A 24772-nucleotide genomic window follows, 5' to 3' on the forward strand; every position below is an offset into this window, starting at 1 on the left:
AGCATTACATGCAATGCGTTAATTTAAATGTGAATCCGTCTCATGGACCTCTGCAGAGGCATCAGAGTCACTCACCAATGTGACCTCTCTGTATGGTTTATTTATCATAGCATGTGACTGTGACCCGGAAGGAAGTCTTGACAATGGAGTGTGCCAAAGCAAAACGGACCCAGCTTTGGGAACGGTGGCTGGCAAGTGCCAATGTAAGGAAAACGTAGAAGGGAGCCGGTGTGATCGATGCAAAGCGGGCTACTTTGGTTTAAGTGGAAGTGATCCAGTTGGTTGCCAGTGTAAGTATGCAATTTTTTATTTCCACGATGAAAGAATTATTTTAGTTATAAGATAGAGTATGTTCACAGAAATGACAGATGTAATATGAAATTGATTAAAATTATGGAGTAATCCCTCAAAAATGCAAGAAGAGCCAACTCTGCCAAACTGCTTGTTGACCTATCGTTTTTAGGACTGTATAAAGATGGTTTTAGCTTTTGTAAACATAACAAATAACAATAAAATACATATGTACAAAAATGTTTTTGGGGTTAGCCGTCTTCACCATTGCATGGTTGGAAGTGTCAGGAACTTTTGTCACATCTGCACCGGGAAGTTATTTGATGGTGAAATTGTCATTTAATGGTGTATGTAGTTATTTCTGTTCAGACAGCTGAGATTATCCAGGAGTTGTAAAATTTCACCTGCAAAGGGTCTCCTGGTGAACTCCATTTAAATTTTCATTGCCTCCTTTAACCATTACTCACTTTTCGGATCAAACCAAGCAACAGCACACAAAGAAATAAAGCATTGATGCAGAGACAAAAGATCAACATGGAGCAATTAAGAAAAAACAGCCGTGGCCCGTGCAGGTAAGAGCGGTGGGGCCCGGGTGAGGGCAGCGGCGTCACTATGGGGGTGCGGGGGGTGCGGACCGCACCGGGTGACACCCTCAAGTGGGGTGACACCAACAGGGCCGTCAGGGGCCGGCTTTACGGCGGTGCGACCGGGTGATGGCTTCCTGGGGGCGCCGTGTTAGAAAGTTTATTACGCTTTTGAAGCACCTGCTGCAGCGTTTCTTTCCGCCAGCAATTAACAGGCCTCACATAAATGTCAAGATAACTGGTGTGATTAATTATCTTCCTGGAGAGAGATCAGTGTTTTGTAAAGTTGAGGTTTTGACTTAGGTGAAGTTAGTGCAGAGGGTTAATATGCCTGCTGCAAAGAACGTGTGCCAAGTAGATTACAGAGTGCAGATCAGCAGGTTACTGCTTTCAAAAGAGACATCCTTTTGTTGCAATTTATAACTTAAAGTCCTAATATTCAACAGTGAGCTATTAACTTTCATCCTAGAACTGCATACACACCTCAAAATATACATTATTAGAACATTGATTAATGTTGCAAAAAGGGTTAATTTGGCTAGAAATAGATTCTTATTATTAAAGAAAACTCCCAACTATGCTGTTTCTTTTTCGACTCTGCGTTTGTGCTTCTCCACACCAAGCACTATACTGCCTACCAGTATGGATGACATGTGACTCCTACACTTTCAGTCCTTTGGTTTATGTATCATTTCCTATACACGGATTTACACACCTATGATTGATTGTCTCTGTGTAATGTGTGTGTGATGCAAAGTGCTCGGACACCCTACACTGGTATGAGTGGCGCTATATAACTAATTCAATGCATCTGAGAGAGTGTGGTTATGGTGACTTGGTCACTGTTAAAGGGTGCTAGTGAGAGAATCCGTGGTGGAGGTGGTCATTGGGGGGGCGCCAACAAACATTGTCGCACAGGGCACCACCAGCGCTAAAGCCGGCCCTGGGGCCCGTGTGCGCAGAGCAACCTAACCTTTTAGGAAGAGGACGTGCCGGTGCGCAGTGCACCCTGTCTCCTCTCCTTTCTTTTATTTGCTTCCCTGTGAAATGGATCTTAAAAAGAAAATCACTTTTGCTGGAAATCAATGTCGTATTTTTCTGACATTTAATTCCAAAATGCAGCATCAGGAATAAAAGTTTAAAAATATGAAAAATAAATAACTAAATAAAGTAAGACAGAGTGGTAGCAAACTGTCCAGATTGATTTTTATTCACACCCAAACACATTAGCGCCACTTTTACAGAGTTTGCCAGTGAAGCGCTATTTTTGTTGTCTTGGCTTTGTTTTCCCTGGGCTTGGAGCTAGTGCACCAATCCTGGAGGTACTGCAATGTGAGGATTGAAAAACAAAATTTGTACTGCTGCTCTGTATCTAGGGATGTTGTCTTTTTTTTACCATACTGCTTACGTTTTGTAAGGATATAAGCAATGGCCATTGAAATGGGTCCATTCAGGGCCCTGTTGTCATGTCCTTAACTTTTCAGGCAAAAGCACTCACTGATTTCTGAACAGTGAGTGTAAAAGCGTTAAGGTAACCATGTTGTCCCTGCTTACATTTCACATGGTTTGCAAAATGTTGCATTCCCTATGATTGTTTGCTTTTTGCTCTTGCCCAGTGCGTAATTTAAATTGAGCCGCATCCAGGTGTTTATAGCTGGCAACAATTGGGTTGTAGTTGAAGGCAGTCTGAGTTTTTCTCAGTGGGGCAGTATGGTGTTCAGTGGGGGAGAGGATGTGGCACTATGGCCAGAGCTGCTGAATTTGGAACTGGGGAACCAGGTTCAGCCTTAATAACCAGTCCGCCAGACCACTCTCCTGAGAGAGCACTATCTCATGCTAGACCTTAGAAGGCTTCGCAAGACATTAGAAGCCCCGGTGTCGTAGCACCAGCAGGTGGACCCTAGCATGACAAGTGTAGGTTAACCTTCAAGGCTTGTCCACCACTATTCATACTGAAGTTCACCTCCAGTTTTGCAGCAGGCCTATGAAGCAGTACACCCTAGAACAGTGACCCTGTCACTGAGATCACAGGACCCTTGAGAAGGGCCAGCTCTAGGGCGGTGCAACCGCACCAGGTGCTCACTTTCGGTGGAGGCATCATTTTTGCAAGTATATTATGGTTTTAAAAGCGCTTGCTGCCTCCTTCCTGGCCTCCAGTAATTTTCGGTAACAATAAAAATGTCATGATGACTCTGGTGATTAATGTTCTTCCTAGAGAGAGAATGGACTTTTGTCTAATGGAAGATTTGACTCATGGAAAGGTAGCTCAGAGGGTTAATGTACCTGCTGCAAAGAACATGTACCATGCAGATCACAAAGTGCACATAATGTAAATAGGCCATTGGGCTACTGCTTTTGTCAGAGAGATCCTTTTGTTACTTGCAGTTTATAAATTAAAATCCTAACATAGAACAGTGAGCTATTAACTGTCATCTACTCCGCAGGAACACAATTCAAATTTTTTATTAACTTTTGATACGTTTGAGCAACAAACAATTTATTAGTTTAAATGGTGAGATCATGCTGCAGATATTGCATTATGAGGCAAATATGGCAGAGCCATTATTATTTAGAAAACATTTGCAAACTAGGATTTTTAGCAATTCATGTTTGAACTGCTGTTTTGGTAAAGGGAGAAGTGCTGATGACAGAAACTCCATGGCTCGGAGACAAATGGCTTGTGCTTCCACATTTTATCGTATTTGGGGACATTCTGTGATTAGAAGCATATCCCACTTTGTGAACACATTTTACTGTCAATAACTCATTATAACCTTAAATAATCATGTGTATGCATTGGTTGATAAAACTGGGCAGTGAAACCAAACAAATACAAAAAATTGGGATGTTTGCGCATTCTGGCCACGCCTCTGGCTCTGCCCACTGATCCAATCCTTGGGTTATTCCCGCCCTTTGATTCTCCGCCCACAGTTCCCCTACTTTTTTTCCCCCACTTCGACCACTGATATATCGTGTTGATGGATAGTGGGAACACCACACCAGTAAAAAGTACCACACCTATGATATTATAAATTCCAATAAACTGTTGACTAGCAGGTAGCCCACTGTACAACCTGATTAATGAATCATTATCACACTGTTGTTAACAGGCACATTTTGTAAATATAGGACCTACATTTACAAACGTTACTAAGGATTCTGTATGGTCCCGTTATTTGCCAACTGTGTCCACTGGCGGACTCGGGGCGGAGGAGGTCCATGCGGTAAGTCGTGAGGGGGTGACACCATGAGTTACCCGCACCGGGTGACACCAACCCTAGTGACGCCACTGGGTGAGGGGCAGGGAATTTCAACAGGCGACGAGGAGGGAAAATGAATAATTTATTTAATTTTCCCTCGTGGTCGTCTGTCGAATCCCCCGAACCTGGCCTCACCACTCTTACCTGCACAGGCCGCAGCTGAGAAAAACTCCAAGAAACTACAGCGCTGGGCATTGAAACTTCCTGAAAACTGAAATCCATTACATTGTGAGAGGAATCCCTTCACCCAAAATGGTCTCCCAGTGAACGTGATGGTGCAACGTCTATCTTACTTACATGTGGGATTTCATTTCAAAATCCAATAAAGTTTGCCTGCCAGGTATTTCGTTATTTTTCTATGTTGTGCTTGTTGGCCAGATGATTCAGAGGTCTGCTGCCCAAACAGTGCGCATCTCCAGCACAAACCCAATTTGGTATGTCTGCTATTGGTCAAGAATGGCTCCCAAACAAGCACACAGATTGTGAGAAGTGCCCACTACAGCTTTAACCACTACTTAGAGGCAACTCAGCACTGGCTGTGTCCATGCACAGTTTGAGCACAGCAGCAAGTCAGAAGCACAGAATGTCAAGAAACATCTGTAGCTGCACACCATAAAGGGCCAGCTGCACAGGATATATGAGACTTTTCACAGATCATAAGAAAGAAGCTTTTCCACAATCAGGCACCCATGCTTCCCACATGCTTTGATGTTTGTGCTTTTCAAACCTGCCCCTCCCCCTTGTCCGACTCACCCTCAAATCAGCCTGTAAACACTTCCCCATAGCAGTATGGCAGCATCTGGATGCACGAGGGAGCGCTGAGTCATGAAGCTCTCCGACATGGGAAGGGCACTCAGCCGGTAAGCACTAGTATATGGATTGCTGTGCCACTGGTGTTCCAGGTGCACATTATGTGCTGCAGTGAGGAGAGATTTATCTAGAAGGCTTCCCCATATTGCGCCCTTGTTCTCTTACCAGGCTACATTATGTACTCCTATTGCTGCACCATATTCTGCCTTTGCTTTAGACATGATACACAGACAATGAGCAGCACTGAAATGCAGAGGACGGACTTGCAGTAAGGCTTGTAGTGTATTACGATTTAGCAATGATGGAACCCTTTCGGCTCCTGATGAACTCTGTAGAGGTATGAAATAAGTGTTAAAGCAGCATGCAATGAGAGCTGATTTAGAATGTGGAGTTCGCAGTTATATGCAGAAGAATAAAGACGTGTAATACTAAGCTCCGTGCTTGGCATAGTCATTGGCTTGTACCCAGGCTGAGGAAGATACTACAAATGGTGAGAGATAGTGGATAAGTAACATGAAGATCGACAGTTCTCTCCCAGAGAGATTGCCGTGGTCCAAGCAAACTGGTCGTGCATGCCATGCTATTTCTCTTTAAAGAAAACTCAACATGCTAAAGCACCAAAGTCATTCAAACATTGTCTGAAGATTACACTGAAAATATGTGGGGTTAGATACCTTTCCTCATTGAAAGTGGTGCTTCGATAAACATTATGTCTGATGACAAACAAAATGAGTTGTTTCCATTAACACAACTTATGCCATTGAAAACCAAAGTGTATGCATGGGCTGCATTGACACCCTTAAAAAGTCAAGGTTTATTTGTAGCGACGATGAAACATAAGAAAACTAAGGTGTAAGCACCTATCCATGTGATTCAAGGTTCAGCATAAAGTGCCTGTCTACTCAGTTTCAGGACAGCTGCTGATATGGGACTGATTTCCATAAACTACAACATGAATGCTCACAACAAAATAGTAAGTCAATTCCCTTCATTATTTCATGGTTTAGGAAAGATTAAAACTAAGAAAGGAAATCTGCATATTAATGAGGTGTCCATCCTGTTGCTCAAAGATATCGATGAATTGCTTTTCGTTGTCAAGATGTTTTTGTAAAAGAACTTGAATCATTACTTAAGCATGATATCATTGAGTGGTCTACTGATCCCATGCCATGGGTTTCTCTCATAGTGTTAGTGCCCAACAAGGACAGTGAAGGAGCTGTACGCCTATGCGTTGACATGCGTCAGGCAAACAAGGCAACTGAACAAGAACGAGATCCATGTCCACACATTGCTGACATTATAACTCAATTAAATGGTGCAAATGTCTTCTCTCGCCTTGCTTTGAATAAAAGCTATCATCAGTTGGAACTCAAAGAAAATTGCAAGAACATTACAACCTTTTCTACACATATTGGTCTGTTTAGATACAAAAGACATAGGGCCTGATTTAGTTCTTGGTGGATGGGATACTCCATAACAAATGTGACGGATACCCCGTCCACCATATTACAAGTGCATTATATCCTATGGCAATTGTAATACGGCAGAAGGGATATCAATCATGTTTGTGACGGAGTATCCCATTCGCCAAGATTCAAATCAGGTCGTACGTTTTGGTACATCATCACTGCTGAACTTTTTCAAGTCGTCGTCCAAAATATCATACATATCATACAGCCTGCCATGGATACATTCAATTATAGCGATGACATATTGGTTTGTGGAGCTACACAAAAAGATCATAATAAAGCTCTCATAAAGTATGTTGTTTACTTGCAGATTCAGGTTTGACCATGAATGCATGAATGAGTTACAAAAGACAAAGTTGAAATTCTTTAGCCATATCTTTTCTAATAGGCGTATGACACTCAATCCTGCTAAAGTACAAGGGCTGTGCAATGCTGATCCCCCACAAGATGTTTCTACGGTGCGCTCATTTCTTGGCATGGCCAGCTACTGTTCCAGATACATATAAGACTTTGTCACTGTAAGTGCTCAATTGAGAGAATTGACAAAAAGAATGTTTTCTTTCATTGGTCCCATGAATGTGAAATAAGTTTTAAGAGAACCACACATGCCATCAAGAATGCACTGAAATGTCCTATTTCCATCTGAAGCTATATACAGAGGTTGTTGTTGACGCCAGCCCAGTCAGGATAGGCGCCATACTTGCACAGCACAGCGGACATTCGAATACTGGAAGGCATATTATGGCATATGCAAGTTGGAGTTTGTCCAAAATAGAATGTGCTTATTCAGAACCTGAAAAAGAAAGTTAAGCCGTTTTATGGGTGGAAAGCCTTTTACACTGGTAACTGATCATCAGCCTTTACTAACTATATTTAGCAATCCAAACGTTTATATGCCTCTTCATTGAAGGATCAGTACTACAACTACAAGAGTACCACTATAACATTGTGCATCATCCAGGGCAGAATCAGAACCCTGACGACTACTTTTCCAGAGTGCGTATACAAGGTCACAGTACCCCATCCAAAGCGGCTGAAGCCTATATTAATTTCATTGTGAAATCAAATACATCAGCTGCTGTTTCGTTAGCCCAGATTATCACTGCCACAAGCCATGATTATGACATGATAAAGTTGAAAGATATATTCACACATCAGTCATTGAACTAACACCCTTGACCTCTCACCAGTGATGGTGAAAATCAAAAATGTCAAAGATGAACTGTTCATAACTCAGGAAAGAGTTATGTTGTGAGGGTCAAACATTCTGATCCCAGAGAGTCTGAGGCAGAAGATGATTAAAGTGGCACATTGAGGACAAAATGGAATTGTTGACATAAAACGAGCTCTCCGAGTCTGAGTCTGGTTTTTGTATCTTGATGAGCGGGTTGAGAAGGAATTTAAGGCCTGTCATCTGTGCAACTGCCTTGTATTAAAATTCCTCAACACACCTAAAACATATCAGAACTGCAGAAGCATGCCTGGGAGAGAGTAGCCATTGACTTCTATCACCTGATGGTGATTGTGGATGAATACTCACGATTTCCATTAATTGAGGCTCTCTCATCTACTACTCAAGACCGAGTCACTGAGAGATTAGATGGCATATTTGAGACATGGGGTGTGTGTCTGACCATGTTAAAATCTGACAGTGGCCCATCATTTAACAGTTGTGAGTTTAGAGATTTCTTAGAGCATCTGAGTATAATGTATCAAGAGAGAACATGTCTGTGGCCGCAGGCCAATGGACTAGTTGGGTGATTTATGAGTATGTTAAAGAAAGCAGTGCAGCTTGCTAGTCTTGAAAAGCTTGATTTAGAAACTATGTTAAATTCTACCTTAAGAGCTTATCATTCAACACATCACTCCACCACAGGTCCAGCGACATCGATCTTTGGGAGAGCAATGACAACCAAGATACCTCAGTGGTTCAATTGGAGAGAGAAAAATGAGAACGCAACTCGTGAGCAGGACTTGGATCAGAAAAAAAAGATTAAAGTGTATGCTGACAAAAGACAACATGCAAAGCACATCGTCTTTAGGGGAGGAGATCAAGTGCTTCTACGCCAGATGTGAAAAAGAAAATCTGATGCTTGGGTCGTGACCAAGATGGCGATTGCATCAGAAGCAGCCTAGAGAGCTCCATAATCAGCCCACACAAAATCCTTCCGCAATATTCCTCATCAAGCCCGGATTTATATCTGAAGATCACCCAAGCACCTGACATATATGGGTGATGCTACTCTCACCAATGTGAGGGTCTTCCTACAGCCTCTACACTACTGTGGCAGGGGGAGAGTGATCGAAGGGGCGGAACTCCAATGGTGCAACGGCGGCCCTGAAACCACGCTGGGCTTGTGAGGTGCTGTATCAGAGTCTGAAATAAGCAAGCCCAGCTGCGGTGTCACCTACACGGGAGGTGTCAACTAGGCCTGGGCAGTAGACTCCGCTCAGTTCCAGGAGTTTGTAGAGTTTTCTGCACTCCGTTCTCCCAGGAGCTCGCGGAGTACAGAAAACTCCGCTCTGCGTAGTGCAACTGAGTTTTTTCTCCGCTTGCGCTCGCGAACAGTAAGTTGGCGATCGTGAACTGCCATTCGGGTAGAATTTCTACCCGAGCGGCAGGTAGATCAGCACGAACGGCAGTTCGCACTGCACTCCGCCACTTGCGGAACTCCACAGAGTTCCCCGTAGCGAAACTCTGCGAACTATGCCCAGGCCTGGTGTCGACACCTTGCACATGTTAGCCCCGACCCCGTCTGATCACGAGGGAGACCCTATTGCATGGGGGCTTGCTGAGACGCTTGGCAGCCCCTTGCCTGCTGACCTAGGACTGAGGGAGCAGCTCCATCAAAATGGCAGGGGCTTGCCAGAGGCCCCTCCTGAGACTGTGTGCATCTGCTGCAGGACCTGCAGTGACTGGAGTGGTATGCACTGGCTTACCCTGAGAGCGCTTTTGCAGGTGCGCTCAGCTGTCTTGCTCGGCCACCCCAAGCCTGCCAGACCTACACTGAGAGGGCCGCTATGTTGGAGCGACTGGAGCGAGTTAGAGGCCCCTTCCACGACTGTGGTCCTTCACCACTGGTCCTGTGGTGCTCCAACCTGCCAGCACTAAACTGGAGGTGAGAGGTGCCCTAGCACATATTGTGAAGGGGAGTGCAAGGCTCTTCCTGTCTCCCTGGTGGTCTGCGTACGCTCTGGGGGGTACCTGCCATGACATGCCTGAGGGATCTCACCTCAAGTAGCCCTGCAAGTTCAAGAAGCCTGATGGGGCTCACCACATGCCCCTGGCCTATCTGCCCGCAACTGACGGACGCTCCATAGGCTCCTGCAATGCGGCCATCTTGAAATACCAAGGATGCACAGTGATTCCTCCTGTTCCAGACCTTGCAGGAACAGCCCAATTGCGGCTTGCACAACCTAATGCAAAGTGCGCTCCACTGCTGAACAAACGTTGGCTGCACTTAGCACCTCCAGGGGTGACGTGCTCTTCCGTGACACCGCCAGAACAATGGTGAGCCCGACATTATTGTGGGTCCCATGCCAGTCCCCGGAGAGACATCAGAGGCAGGTGTCCCTCTCCTGTGTGTCTACCCTACTGCCTTTGCACTGATGCTACACCTAACTTGGCACTCCTGAAGCAGTGATCTCTCTGCCCTGGTTATTCATGATGGGCACCCACAGTTGACTACCACAGCATGGATCGTGCCTCCCGCCAAAAATATCCACCACTCCCACACCTGCTTGCTGCACTGGCCTGAATGGTCTTCCCCGATGCTCGATTTTTTCATGCCCATCATGTAATCATGCTAGTCTCTGGCCTGCAATAACTCATTTATTAAGTGGCTGGTCCTGTACAGCACACTTCAGGGTTGCACTCACCGCATCATGCACGAGTGCGAGGTGAATGGGTTTGGCTGACATTCCTAACTCACTAGCCCAGGTGGCCCAAAATTGAACCTCCACTAAAAGCACGGGAAGTCACTACATACTGCTCCAGAGTTACTCACTAGCAATTTGACACCGCAGCCTGCATACACTGAAGACCAGCCCCCCACCTTAAGACCTAGATCACATTGCACTCATGGGGAAACCAAGGGCTAAGACTGCGGGTGCCCGGCAAGATGAGGGGTAGCCCTCGCAACCCTTAGCTGTGGTGACTGAGGAGACAGACCCTCCATTGACATCAATACACCTTCACTTCGATAAAATACTTGCTGGTATAGCTGACACCAAAGATGCCCTTCAGCAAGACATCAGTGCAGTGTCAGTGGGCTTGGGCCTCCTACAGGCAGAACACCACAAGTTGGCCAACTGAGTTAAGCTAATGGGGATCTCTATGGGAGAACTGCATCCCAAACATAAGACACGGTACAGCCCCTTGACAGATCTGACTGATAGGGTGCACATTTTAAAACACAGAGCAGAAGATGACGAAGGACGTAACCGCTGTAACAATATCCGAGTGTTCCAGTGAAGGAGCAGAGGGAGACAACATGGCGACTTACCTCGAACGATGGCTCCAGTCAGAGTTTGCCCGAAATCACCTTACTTCCCTTTTTTCCTCTGGAACAAGCTCACAGGGTGCCAGCCCGCTCACCTGCATCTGGTCACCCACCCTGCCCCGTGGTGGACAGGTTACTTTACTTTAAAGACAGTGACGTCATACTCCAAGAGACACGGATGGAGGGCCCCTTCACAGTGGACAACAGTAATGTATTAGTGGTCCCTGACTTTACAGCTGCAGTACAAGCTGAGTAGGCCTCCTTCTTGGAGGAAAAAAGACTCTCAATGTGGAAGGCTTACAGTATTCCTTGATGTTCCCTGCCAAATTTAGATGGAACTACACACCTTTGTGACGCCCCAGGCAACGTGTGGGAGTGGCTAGAAGCTTATAAATTAGAAACCTCCTTTTCAACAGTCCAATGCAAAACAGATGCCCCAGCTGTAGACCTCGAAAGTGCTCATGGTGGGCTCCCAGGGGCCAGTCATTGAGGAATGATCCCCTTCACAAACGGAGCAGAAATGTGTGGCTGCATGCCAGGCTGTGGCAGAATTTGCAGCACTACAGGGGCCGGGCTCAGACTCTGGCACTTCATCAGACAGGAGATCAGTGATCTCAAAATCTGGGACTTCTATGGTGGATGGTACTGCTTTACCTGTAGTGAGTCCACATTCGGTGAATGACTTGGTCTGGGTCACTTGACTGTCACTGTTTGGGTGGTGGACCATTGCTCGACTGCTCTTGGGTTGGGGAGTTCACAGTTGGGGTTTCCATGGGTTGTTTCGGGGTATGTACTGCGCGTTGATGGGGGAGGTTTGATTATGGGGAGTTCCGGGGAGAGTGGTGGGGGACACAGATGTGACCTGTTCAAATGCAGGATAAATGTCCTTTTTGACCTGGAATATCTGCGGTATGGGTTCAGCCTCTAAACACCACACTATTCATAGATATTTGCAACAGCGGGAGTGCAGATGGTTATGTTACAGGAAACTCACCTTGCCGGGGGTGAGGTGGAACGCTTGAGGCGCAGATGGCGAGGTCAGTTGTATGCCACCTCCTACTTCACTTACGCCTGAGGGGCACTGATTTGGATTAGAGCAGGAACACCCTTCGAACTCATCCATTCCACCCTTGACCAAGTGGGTCATTATATTTTCCTCAAGGGCAGGCTATTAGGTAGGGACATCACTCTAGGGAGTACCTATTCCCCGAATCAAGACCAGGGGGCCTTCCTTGGCTCACTCTGATAACGGATGACCTTTTGGTATGTGGGTATTTTAATTGTGTAGCAGATGTCCTTCTAGGCCGCTCCACCCCTCCATTGCCCGGTGCGTTGGCACACAAGACAGCGGAAACTTCAGAGACTGGTTAGATTGGTGGGAAATGTCTGACTCCTGGAGAACACAGAATGGAACGACTCAAGATTACTCCTTCTGCCCTCATATTTACCACCTCTACAGCTGATTGGACTAATTTGTTTGTTCCAACAGACTTAGACAATATTTGACACACACCGAGTACCTGGGGCACACCCTCTTAGAGCATAGTCACTTGTTGGTGGGTTTATGGCTGGTAGAGGAGCATCCGGAGATCCCACGTGGTGATTGAACACACTGTCCCAAGCAGATGTTTGCTTTCAAGATTCCCTGGGAGACATGATTGCCCAGTACTTTGAACTGAATGAAGGTTCTTCTTCCACTGACCTGGTCAAATGGGAGGCCTTTAATGTGGTGGTTTAGGGTCCCTGTCTGAGTCAATCGGTCAGTGTCAAGAAGGCTTTAGATAGGGAACTGTGGATACTGGATGAGCGGTTGCATGAGCTAGGCAGCCTACTGGGTTCAGTTGGGGATGCGGCGTTTCCCCTCCGGGAGGCTCGGGTCAATATAATGCTGTGTTAGAATGTCTGTGCTGTCATGACTACAAGAACTACATTACTAAGGCACATAATGAAGAGGAACGACCAGGTAGGCTGCTGGCCTGGCTCATTCGCCCAAAGTCCTGTGGAGCCTCTATAACACAGATTTTAACAGAGAGCTGCGTAACACTTTATTTCCCCAAGGCCATTAAAACCACGTTCCGAGAATATTACAAAATGTTATATGAATGTCCTGAGGCTCAATCACCGGAGATACAGGTTGTCTTCCTTTGGCAGCTTCCACTGATAGAGCTTCCCCACAAATCCTGAGAAAATCTGGGAGGCTCAGTGCAGGAGATTTGGTTTACCATTAAGGAAATGGCTACAGGGAAGACCCCAGGTCCTGTTGCTCTGCTTGCCAAGTTTTATTCCGCATTCGCAGAAACCATGGCCCCAAAACTGGAGTCGCTATATAGACTGACTCTTTAAATGATCGAGCGCTACCTGCATCCACAAGTGATTCGGTTGTAATCCCTCTTCCCAAGTGCCCGCACCACCGCGTTCCATCCCATACTGTACATGGATTTCAAAAGTCTTAGTGAATTTCTGGCCCTCGGGTTACTCCCCCACATGCCTGCATTGATACATCAAGACCAAAATAGCTTCATCCCATCCCGCAGTACCTCCCTTAATCTTAGGAGACTACACTATATCCTTTACCACCCAGAGGCACAGTCTCAATCGGGGACCACACTCATGTCAGTAGACCTTAGGAAGGCCTTTGATTCAGTGTGGTGGGATTTCCTACTTGGGGTAATGCACCAGATGGCACTGTTAGAGAGCTGGATCAATTGGGTCAAACTGCTTTATTCTACACCAACTGTGTGCGTTAGAATGGGAACTACCATCTCACCACAATACAACGTCTACAGAGCTACTTGGCAGGGTTGCCCCATATACCCCCTTCTTTTCATCTTAGTCATTGAGCTGCTGGCAGTGCTCTTTTGAGGGAGTGGGCACTGGCATGGTGGTGGAAGGTCAGAAATATATCACCTTTCTGTATGCAGACAATCTCCTTCTCTACTTGGCAGATGGCCCAATGGGTACGGAGATGCCTTGTGCCGTCTGGGAGAATTTGCGATACTTTCAGGTCTTTGGGTCAACAAAGCCAAGACCTGCTTGTTGCCCATGTCACCAGGAGTCCAACAGCCACGCTATATTCCACAGGATTTGGCTTGGTCCCTTTCATCCTTGAAATACCCGGGGATTCAGATATTCCACTCTCTGGAGGACCTCCAGGAGGGCAATCTGGGGAAAGCCCTTAGAGCATTAAGACCTTTGTCCCCTTCTGGCAATCTCTTAGGTTGCCCATTATGGCCATGATCTCTGTATCTAAAATGGTTATGCTCCCTAGATTGTTGTATTTTTTTTATTAATCTCCCCCTTGGTTCTGGCAGATTCTTTGCTGCGGGAACTGAAATGGGATGGAGGCTGCCATAGGGTCTCCCTGGCAGTCCTTGTTTCCTTGATCCTGTAAATGTATAGTTAGCTCTCAGTTCTTGGGCCTGGCTTTAGTACTAGCTAGGAGATGGATTGCAATGGCTTGAAAGTCAGCGATGGGGCCAGGGGTGAGTACTTGGATGAATGATGTCACCATGTGGGCTAGGGCTGAGGTGATAGCTCTGATTTGTGAAGACGTTAGGGGAGTGCAGTGGCGCCCGATAGCGGAGATGTGGTCAGAAGTACTGGAGGCTTGGGAGCAAACAGAGAGTGTAGTGGAAGATAGCCCAGGCAGGAAAGAAGTGTTGGATTAGGGAGAGGAAGGAGACTCCTCCGGAGACTCGGAAGGAGAAGAGAATGGAGCCTAAAGATGACAATTTGGTGTGTCCTGAGGCTGTCCCTAACTCCTCGTTAGATGATTGCCCTTTCTACCATGTACCTCTTCCTCCCTTACCACTAAAATTCCTATCTCCCTCTCCAGCAACCCAGAGTCTTCCATTGGTCTTTATGCAGTTATCCTCTCTCTCCTTACCTGTTATGTCACTGTCCCGCTCACAAAACGACATAACCTCACAAGACAGCTAGATTCCTTTTGTTTCAGTTTTAAGTTTTTCATATGTCGGCATCTGTGATTTCCCATTCTCTTACTTCTTAGAGTTAGTCTATGCGAATATGGGACCTGAAAGAACTAAGCAATTACTTTGGACATGTTATTTATTTTAGGTTTTAGGTTCCACCTACGATGAGACAAGACGAGTGGAGAATGGAAGGCATTGTCTCTTGATATTGTTTTATGTACTGGGCCTTTATATAGTACTCCACCTTTACCACTGAGAATTGTCGGATAGTTGTGTGTTTATGACCTTTGATTGTATACCTGATGATACACCCATATAAGCCATGTTCTTTGAAATTATACTTTACAAACAGAGATTTCAAGATATGAGTGTAATAACTGTCTGAAATGCCAATAACATATATTTTTAAAGAAAGAAAATCTGATGCTCCATTTGATGCAGAACCTGTTCAATTGGTGTCTACCAAGGGACACATGGTGACTTCCCAGCGCCCTGGGAAGTCTATTACCAGAGGCTTTTCTCACTTTCGGCGTTTAACTTCGTGTTCCTCAGATCTATATGTTGAAAGCGAGACTGTTTCTGAAGTACCAGTGATAGCTGTTGCGTCTCCATTGTCAACGCAGAACCTAGACATTGGTGATGACAGTTCTCAGTTTCAAATGACTAGATCGGGTCGAACAATTAAATCACCAAAAAGATTGAAGACATTTAATTATGTATATCTATATCTATATCTATATATATATATATTAAACATTTTAATTTTCATATAAAAGAAACTGCAATGTAGTGTCTTGCAAGTTAGCAATGACGGAATCCTTTTGGCTCCTGATGAACTCTGTAGAGCTACAATGTGAGTGTTAGAGTGGAACGCATTGAAGGCTGATTTAGAATGTGAAGTACGCAGTTAATTGTAGAGGAATAAGGATGTGTGGAAGATGCAACAAAGCTGATGTTTCTTGCCCCCAAGAGCACCCCTTGGCAGCCTAAACTAGTGAGCCAGCTTAGAAAGTTTTTTCTGTATGATCCCAGCACTGCTGGATTTTTATGAACGACAAAGAGACTGATAGCATGCGTTTACTCCTTCAGTGCTTCAGCAGCCACCCTAAAACACTATAAAACACCTAAATATTCCAAAGCACAAGGACAATGGTACTAAAGAGAGGCCAATTGGCAGACGTCAAAACTTCCACATATCTCCTCCCCAGAAAAATTGCAAAAACCTATGATGAGCCCCCAAATTTGAATCATCATTTACACATTCATCACATCCAAGCAATGTCAGAAAATCCTTTTTCAGCAGGGTATATCTCAACATATGCATGCCATCCTTTTTGAAGTGGTAGATACACCAGCCAATAGTTCAAACCTCACAAGTTTATTCCTTTGTCATTTTTCTCTAACAAACAAATATTGCCGCACGATCTTACAATCACACATTGCAGCATTCTCAACTCCTGAACATCTTTGTATACCAAGACCTTTTCCTGTTTTCTGGGATCTGTCTTCCTTGGTACCTTATCCTGTACTGGCAAAGAACTATTTTCTGAACCATTGTACTGTTTCTAATATGCAAGAGTCCTGCTTTACCTGATCCTATTTCTAATAAAATTGTGCATGTCTCCCATCCAACTCTTAGTGGATAGAAATAGGGTCTTGACTTGGACCCTCTTCCACTACTCACATTTGCATCTGCAGGAAAAAAAAACCTTGTTCCTGTCTTGCACTCCGGTACTGCATTCTCTAAAAGCAGGGTCTGGATGCATGGGCAAAAAGCTCTGACCTCGACTGGGGAACCAACCTCTGTTACCCCAGCCATTATAATAAACAAGTTAATTAAGAAAAAAAGAATAAAACGTTTTTATTTCTATAGAGAACAGTACACACCCAGAAACTATGGCAAGTTTATCACAGAATGCTTTACCTTGCTCTTTTCTTTTTTTGCTCCACCAAACAAAAAAACTAATAAAACATCCCATCTTCCTTCTTATGCGTACCACCAACTGCTGGGCCTCCTTTGTTATTTGCCAAATCAACATATTTGGGGTCAATCTTTAGCAACATGCTCTCTCTACATTCCAATGCCGTTTTAGCATTCTCCAAAAGCCATACGGCATACTGAGTCCATTGTCTCAACTCTTCCATATCCACGATTGTGTTATTTACACAGGCCTCCTCTGCCATATCAAATATTGTGGTTACTGGCCCCATCACACCTAGTACCCCATCAACACAGGTACACAGTCCTTTGACTAATTCTTTACATGCATCACGTCAAACTTTCCCTATAAAAGCCAATATCTTGGCATTCAACTCCGATGTTGCTAGAGTTGATCTAGAGCACACTGATTTTAACATTACTCGTATTTATTTAGAGATCTTCGTGCACAGCCAGTGTTGAACATATTTGGCTTCATGACTTGCTAGAGTGCATTCACGAATTAATGGATGTTTCTATAATGGAAGATCAACATGCTGTTTCCCAATGAGTCTATCTGACCAGCCCAAATGTTTCCATACATTTTCCAATCCATTCTCCCTTATCCATGACTTTTCATAGGCTGATCATCGAGTCAAAGTCCATAGAGCAACTGAGCTCAACATCAGTAGTAACTGAGGCCGCATCACATCTCACAGCTGTGTTTTCTGCACTTACTCTCTGATTTCATAGATTTCTCAGGGCCCTTTTCTGTCTATCTTGCGTGCCTCCAGCACCATTGTTGACTACGTACGCTGCCACAGAAATCATGTTATGTCTCAGCAGTTCTCCTGCCCTGATTTAGAGTTTGGCAGACACTGTATTCCGTTGCAGAGATGATGGAGTACCCTGCTCCCAAACCCTTGGTTCGCCCGCTTCATTTAGAGATGGATGGACCTTAACTTTTCCATAGGCGCAGCTCCCGTTCACTCTGTCGATGGAAAGCGCCCTCTGAGGTCCAGCGGCCCTATGAAGTAGGGGCCATCGGAGGAACGCGTTACACCGCTCACCCTTTTATGATGAATAATGTATTGTCTATTTTTTTCCTTCCGTCCCCACCAGGAAAGACGATGAGGTACAGAAGAGATAAATTTGCTGATTGTGGGGTCTTTTTTGCTTTTTTAAAAACAAGCTCCTGCTTTGGGAGTTTGTTTCTGAAAAACAAAAACAAAATTAGAAGTGTGGTGAACATCCATCAAAACCAATAATAGCTGTCCTCTAAACATTTTCGATATTGAAAAAAACTACTGCAAAGGCAGTTCCTTTCAATATTCAGAGAATACTGCTGGGCTTGTGATCATCTCTACATTTGGAGGATGGCAGTCCAAAAGGATGGTGGCGGTAATGTCCCAATTTTAGCACACTGCAGGCACCCAGTCATAAAGATGGCCTCTGTGTGTACACGGTCAGTGCATCAGCACAGCAAGCCGGAAAGTCCTATTGTAGATGTGCATCGTGTTATCTCCAACTGAAGAGCAGGCAAATGCTCTTCCTCCAGAGCAGAAGGATCACAGTGTGAAATCAGGTTTCTCTGTCAGATACACAGACACACCCACCTTTACAATAAGAAATAAAGGAAATAACAAGCACATTTATAAAAGGTACCCAGGTATGAAACCCAGGTGAATTGAAATTTGAAGGACCATATATACCTAAAAAAACGTAAAGGATTCTCTCTCATTTTCTCGGTACATTTTTAAATCAAACATTAAATGAACCAACAAAACAAACATACTCCAAATCTTCAAATAATCTCTTTCAGATCTTAAATGTTGAAACCTCAAAATGCATTATGAAATATTGTGTGAACTCATTCTGCAGAGAGATCAATCAAATTCTTAACATTTGCATGATCAAGTATCTGTGAGAAACAGCAATAAAAGAAGGAAGATGGCTGTGTTATGTGAGTTTTAGTGATTTGGAATGTTAAGGCATTCTATCTTTTAACGGTAATGCTGTGAAAGAAGCAGTAAAAGATGAAATCCATAATGTTAGCCCTTTTGCCTACCATAAAATTAGAATATTATACCAAGGTGCTCTCTGCGTATAAAAAAGTGACAAAACATATATTTAATAATAGAATCTTTGTAAAATCTAATTGAAATCCTCCTTGGTGGACTTTCAATGAGATGAGATCAGGAAAATGATGTGAGTTAAAGTCTAAATTTATGCTGCTGCAAAAGTAGGCGAGCCCTCATCTATACCTACGTTTGGGTGTGTATAGAGGAGTAATTTCACTCTAAACACTGGGGAGAAGGTGGATGGACTCTTGGGACAATGTGTGGGGCTCTTTGCTAACCTGAAGGCACTCCAATAATGAGCTATTTTAATTAAGCCTCTAGATGCAATCCAGGGGATGAAACTCAAGAGTCTTGTTTAGCTCCCCTCAATATGACATCCAGTGGGCAATGCTTTCTCAGCAGTAAGGTTCTGAGAAAGCGACAAACAGCTCTAACAATTCAACTCTATCCTACCATGCTCTATTAATTGCTGTCCCAATACACAATGGGCCCGATTCACAGAACTAACTTAAGACAGAATCCTAAACTTACTACCATTTTGGTATTCACAGAAGGCACTTATTCATTTTGGTATTCACAGAAGACACTTACTCACTTCGGTATTCACAGAAGTTAGGACTCCTAACTTTAAGACTCCTAAATGCCTTCTGTGAATACCGAAAGTCTTAAAATTAGGCTTTTTCTCAGTTTAGGAGTCCTAAAGTTAGGACTCCTAACTTTACTACTACTAAACTGAGAAAAATCCTAATTTTACGGCTTTCGGTATTCACAGAAGGCATTTAGGAGTCCTAAAGTTAGTAGTCCTAACTTTACTACTACTAAACTGAGAAAAATCCTAATTTTAAGGCTTTCGGTATTCACAGAAGGCATGGCTTGGTTCATCTCATTCTAGGTTTTGCTTCGCCCTGCGTCGCCTTGCATGGCGCAAGGGTGACACAAACCATTGACACACATGGGCCGTAGTAAGACTGGTTTATAAGACGTCTGCAGGTGAAGGTACAGCCCAACAGGCACCAAAGATCAAAATAAGGTAGACCAATGATTGGAATAGGTGGGTGGTGCCAAAAATCTAAAACAACCTATGATAACACCTTAAAAAGAGCACCAAAAATAAATAAATGAAAAATAGGTAAGAATTAACACAGCAGCCTATGTTGTGTATGTAAATAGGCCTTTGGACAATAATGATGTTGGTAAGTAGGAAAAGTTAGAGGTGGGTAATGGTAATAGACTACTAAGGGGTGAAAAAGGTACTCACCATGACTTAGTAAGATCTAAATGCAAAGTTCAGCTCAGTACATGAACCCTCTCAAGATGGCTGGTAGGTTGAAGGTAAAGAGAGCAGTGTGGTATGGTCCAGACGTCTGATAATGCATATTAATGTCAAAAGAGAGCACACATGTAGCGTACATCCAAAGTCCAGATGAAAGTAGTGAATATCAGATTACTCACAAGAATCTTGGTGATGCCCACATGTATAGTAGGTAGTAGTCAACAGTCAGGTCAGTTGGTACGGTGAAACCGAGTGTTAAGGAATAAAGAGTAAATAATAGTCCTGTCCTCATAAGACACCATTGAGTGGCTTGCGTATTGGAACCAGCACTTTTCTGAGCTTCATACATAATATATCTTTAACGAAGACTTCTTTAGTAAATAATAGTGTCCATAATGGGATAAACAGTAATATTTGTGGAGATTCTTGTTTGAACACATTTAGAGAGAGGAAGGAAATAGAACAGAAATAATATCATGGTGCAGCTAAAAATCATGTACATAGAAAATCGTTAATGAAGTGCTGGTGATAAAGTGACAGTAAAATTAGCACCACTAACGGTAGCCATGCTGGTAAAGGGGAAAACAAGTCTTATGGTTATGAGCCGGGTATAATGTATGTAGCCATGGTGTCGGCTGCTTTCATCAGCTCGCAAAACCATTTTCTTAATACAAGCAGAAAAAATCCCAAAGGAGAACGCCCACGTGATGATTTAATGAAAAGAGCATAAGCACAAATTAGAAATGTGCTCTGCAATAATCATTTGTAGAAAAATTGATTTATTTCTATGTTCCAAAGGAGCCTTCTGCACACCCTAGGGGCCCGATTCACAGAACTAACTTAAGACAAAATCCTAAACTTACTACCATTTTGGTATTCACAGAAGGCACTTACTCATTTCGGTATTCACAGAAGTTAGGAGTCCTAACTTTAGGACTCCTAAATGCCTTCTGTGAATACCGAAAGTCTTAAAATTAGGATTTTTCTCAGTTTAGTAGTAGTAAAGTTAGGACTCCTAACTTTAAGACTCCTAAATGCCTTCTGTGAATCCTGAAAGTCTCAAAATTAGCATTTTTCTCAATTTAGTAGTAGTAAAGTTAGGACTCCTAACTTTAGGACTCCTAAATGCCTTCTGTGAATCCCGAAAGTCTTAAAATTAGGATTTTTCTCAATTTGGTAGTAGTAAACTTAGGAGTCCTAACTTTAGGACTCCTAAACTGAGAAAAATCTTAACTTTAAGACTTTCGGTATTCACAGAAGGCATTTAGGAGTCCTAAAGTTAGGACTCCTAACTTTACTACTCCTAAACTGAGAAAAATCCTAACTTTAAGACTTTCGGTATTCACAGAAGGCATTTAGGAGTCCTAAAGTTATGACTCCTATCTTCTGTGAATACCGAAGTGAGTAAGTGTCTTCTCTGAATACCAAAATGAGTAAGTGCCTTCTGTGAATACGAAAATGGTAGTAAGTTTAGGATTTTGTCTTAAGTTAGTTCTGTGAATCGGGCCCAGAGTGTGGATGGTGAAATATGTTGTTGTTCAGCATATCACTTCTTTTCATGATGGGGCTTGACAGCACAGCTCTCAGCAGACAATTATGTGAGAATCACCAAGAAAGGGACTTTCGCAAGGAGTACATGTTTTCATTGGGAAGAAGTTGTGCGCTTCCACCAAAAATGTGCTTGCTCCTCTTGCAGCTGTTAGCATTTTATGTATTTATCCAACGGTCTGAGCTTCAACTTTCAGGGGCACACACATTACATTGTAATGTATAAATGTGTCTTAGATAACCAGATAATGTATGGTGTTTTTCTCTGGCAGCAGAACAAATGGGAGGAAGGTAGTCATTAATCTATATGGCATTTTAGTTCTGGCTTGACAGTGCAGATGTCACTTAACATTATGTGATCAACAAAAAATAGATTTTACAGTCCTTCTGAGACAAGTGCTTAGGCTCTACCCACATGTTGGTCCCCCAAGGACAGGATTTGGTTGCATTGCATTTGTGTCCTTTAACAAAAAAAACTGCATATATTGCACTTTTCAACTTGTGGCAAAGTTTGTACTCGGATCAGCAGGACAGAGTTGGTTATGGTGGCAGGTCAATAATTATGGCTATAGGCCTGATTTGTTTATTATAAAATGTTATGATCAAGGCACTAGGTCTGATGAGTTTATTGTGAAAACCATATGTTAAAGCCCATAGGCATTTAAGTGTGGATTGTTATTCCTCTATATTAAAGTCTGCAGATAGGTATTTTGTGACATGGAATCTGACAGCTTACCTTAGTGGGCAAGGGGTTGGACATTGGCCACCCACTCTGACAACCCTAAGTGCTCTCACTGTGATGGTTTTCGTTAGGGCCTGTTGAGCAGGGTTGTATTTTGTTTTGCAAGCTGATTTTTTCAAAATATTTGTAACTTTATAACTGTATGCATGATGGTTGAGAGTTTATGTGTACTGGAATAAATTGGGGTTGGGAAAAGTATAAAGCCAAAGTTAAAGGGTAAAGGCTTCATCAGATCATTGGGAAAAGCATTCCAGATTTCATAGGTTTAATCTGTTTAATATGAAACGTTATGACAAGACCAGTAGGCCTGACCTACTTGTTGTGATAAGCATGCGTTAATAGTATATTTGATGGTTGCCTTGCAGGATGTCTTATGAACCAATACAGCAGGTGTGAGTTGCTTATGGTGACGAGCCAGTGATAAAGGTTATAGACTAGATTGTTTATAATAAAAAGTTCACAATAAAGGCAGCCGGCCTAACATATTGACTGTGAAGAGTATATGTTAAAGTCAATACGCATTTAAGGGTAGATTGTTGTTACTATGTATTAAAACCTACAGATAGGTATTTTGTTCCATGAATCTCATAGATTTCCGTAGTAGGAGAGCATTTTGGTGCTGACTACCCCCTCTGATAAACCGTGGGTATAGAAGATTTGTGCTGTCAGAATCCTTGTTAGGCCCTCTTAGAAAAGATAGCATTTGATTTGCCAATTGTAATTTTGTATACAATGTAATTGTATGACTGTGTGCCTGACAGTTGCCTTGCAGGATAGCTTATTTTTAATGTTATTGTTTTCTTATGGAAAGACAACCGCATATATTTAGAAATACATTACATTCAGTTGAATTTGCATAGTTACATTCCTTTTTCAATATTCAGAGGTGAGCATTGCACTACAAAAAAGAAAACATACAATTGAAAATGGTTGCATGCCAATCATAGCATACAATACTGTATTGCCAGTTACTGCTCACTTGCCTCTATTAGCATACAGGCAATATGTCACTGTACAGTGTTCCTGATGTGTCATTATATATCCACAGTATCCTCAGTATCCTGAACCTCAGAGCTTCAAGGGAAAGCTTATGCTCAGTGCAGGAGGCCTCAGTTTGTTGTGATGGTAATACATTGATAACAGCTACAGACTTGATTGGTTAACTGGAAAAAACATATCTGTTGCCGTAGGTCTGATTTGTTTATCATGCTAAACAAAAATAAACACATTAGATTTGACATATTGATTGTCTAAAACATATGTTAAAATCCACAGGCATTTAATGGTGGAAAAACCTTCTGCAAACAGGTGTTGCGAGGAGTTCAGTTCTTTATGTATTTATTGGCGGGAGGTTAGTATTAGAGGTGTCAAACTATATGTAGCCTTTGTGGACTTACCCACCGCATTTGATTTGGTCCTGCGCGCAAAGCTGTGGAGAGTGTTGGACGAAATGGGGTTGCCACGTAATCTATTATAAATCCTAATACAACTGCACTCCTCAAACACTGCACAAGTTAGGTGGGGGGATAATAACCAGCTCACTGAGCAATTCCCTGTCACCTGTGGAGTGATACAAGGATGTGTTTTAGCGCCTATGCTTTTCTCCCTCTTTATCAATGGTATGATTGGTAACTTGAACATGAATGGATGTGATGCCCCAAAGGTGGGGGAGCGAAGAGTTCTAGCTCTACTGTTCGCAAAGGACACTCTTTTAATTTCCAAATCCCCCCTTGGCCTGCAACAATTATTGAATAATTTTATTTCATTTTGCAAGGAACATGGCCTGGTATTAAATGAGGCAAAAACAAAATATATGATATTCTCGAAGGGGAACTCCAAAACATCCAAGAGACAAATGTACGTAGGAGAATGTCCCCTTGAGCAAGTTTTTGCATTTGATTATTTAGGTATTCACTTAACCACAAATTTAAGTTGGGCACCACAAATCGAAAAGGCACAAGCATCCTTAATCCAACAAACCGCACACCTAGGTAAGATACATAAAAAAACAGTGTCCAGGAAAGTGGGTCCGGCCCTAGAGATCTATAATACTAAAATACTGGGGGGAACCCGCTATGGGGCTGAATTGTGGGACATAGGAAATGTAAACTCCCTTGTCTCAGTAGAAAACAGGTTTATTCGATCAATGCTAAATCTTCCGAATAAGATGGGCTATAAGCAGCTAATGTTCTGGCACCGCCTGTGGTCGGTAAATGAGCTTACACCGTATAGAGCAGAGACAATAGATCTCCTAAAGCAATCCCAGGTTAAATCCATCCCCTGGATTAGCTTTTTGAAGAATCTACTGAAGAGTCTTGGGATGGAGGAATACTGGACTTCCCCAGAAAAACTTGGCCTTATT

The 24772-nt window shown here is 43.3% G+C and overlaps 1 protein-coding gene across 2 annotated transcripts in view; it reads left to right on the forward strand.

The window, feature by feature from the left end:
* LAMB4 (laminin subunit beta 4) overlaps positions 1–24772 on the forward strand; it is a 572267-nt gene that overhangs the window by 231705 nt on the left and 315790 nt on the right. For both annotated transcript variants that reach the window (XM_085654108.1, XM_085654109.1), the window contains exon 11: positions 111–290. In XM_085654108.1, coding sequence (XP_085510234.1) covers positions 111–290 — 180 coding nt within the window. The remainder of the gene's footprint in view (positions 1–110; positions 291–24772) is intronic.

Source organism: Triturus cristatus, chromosome 4_1 (assembly GCF_964204655.1).
Source record: "Triturus cristatus chromosome 4_1, aTriCri1.1, whole genome shotgun sequence".
Classification (NCBI taxonomy): Eukaryota; Metazoa; Chordata; class Amphibia; order Caudata; family Salamandridae; genus Triturus; species Triturus cristatus.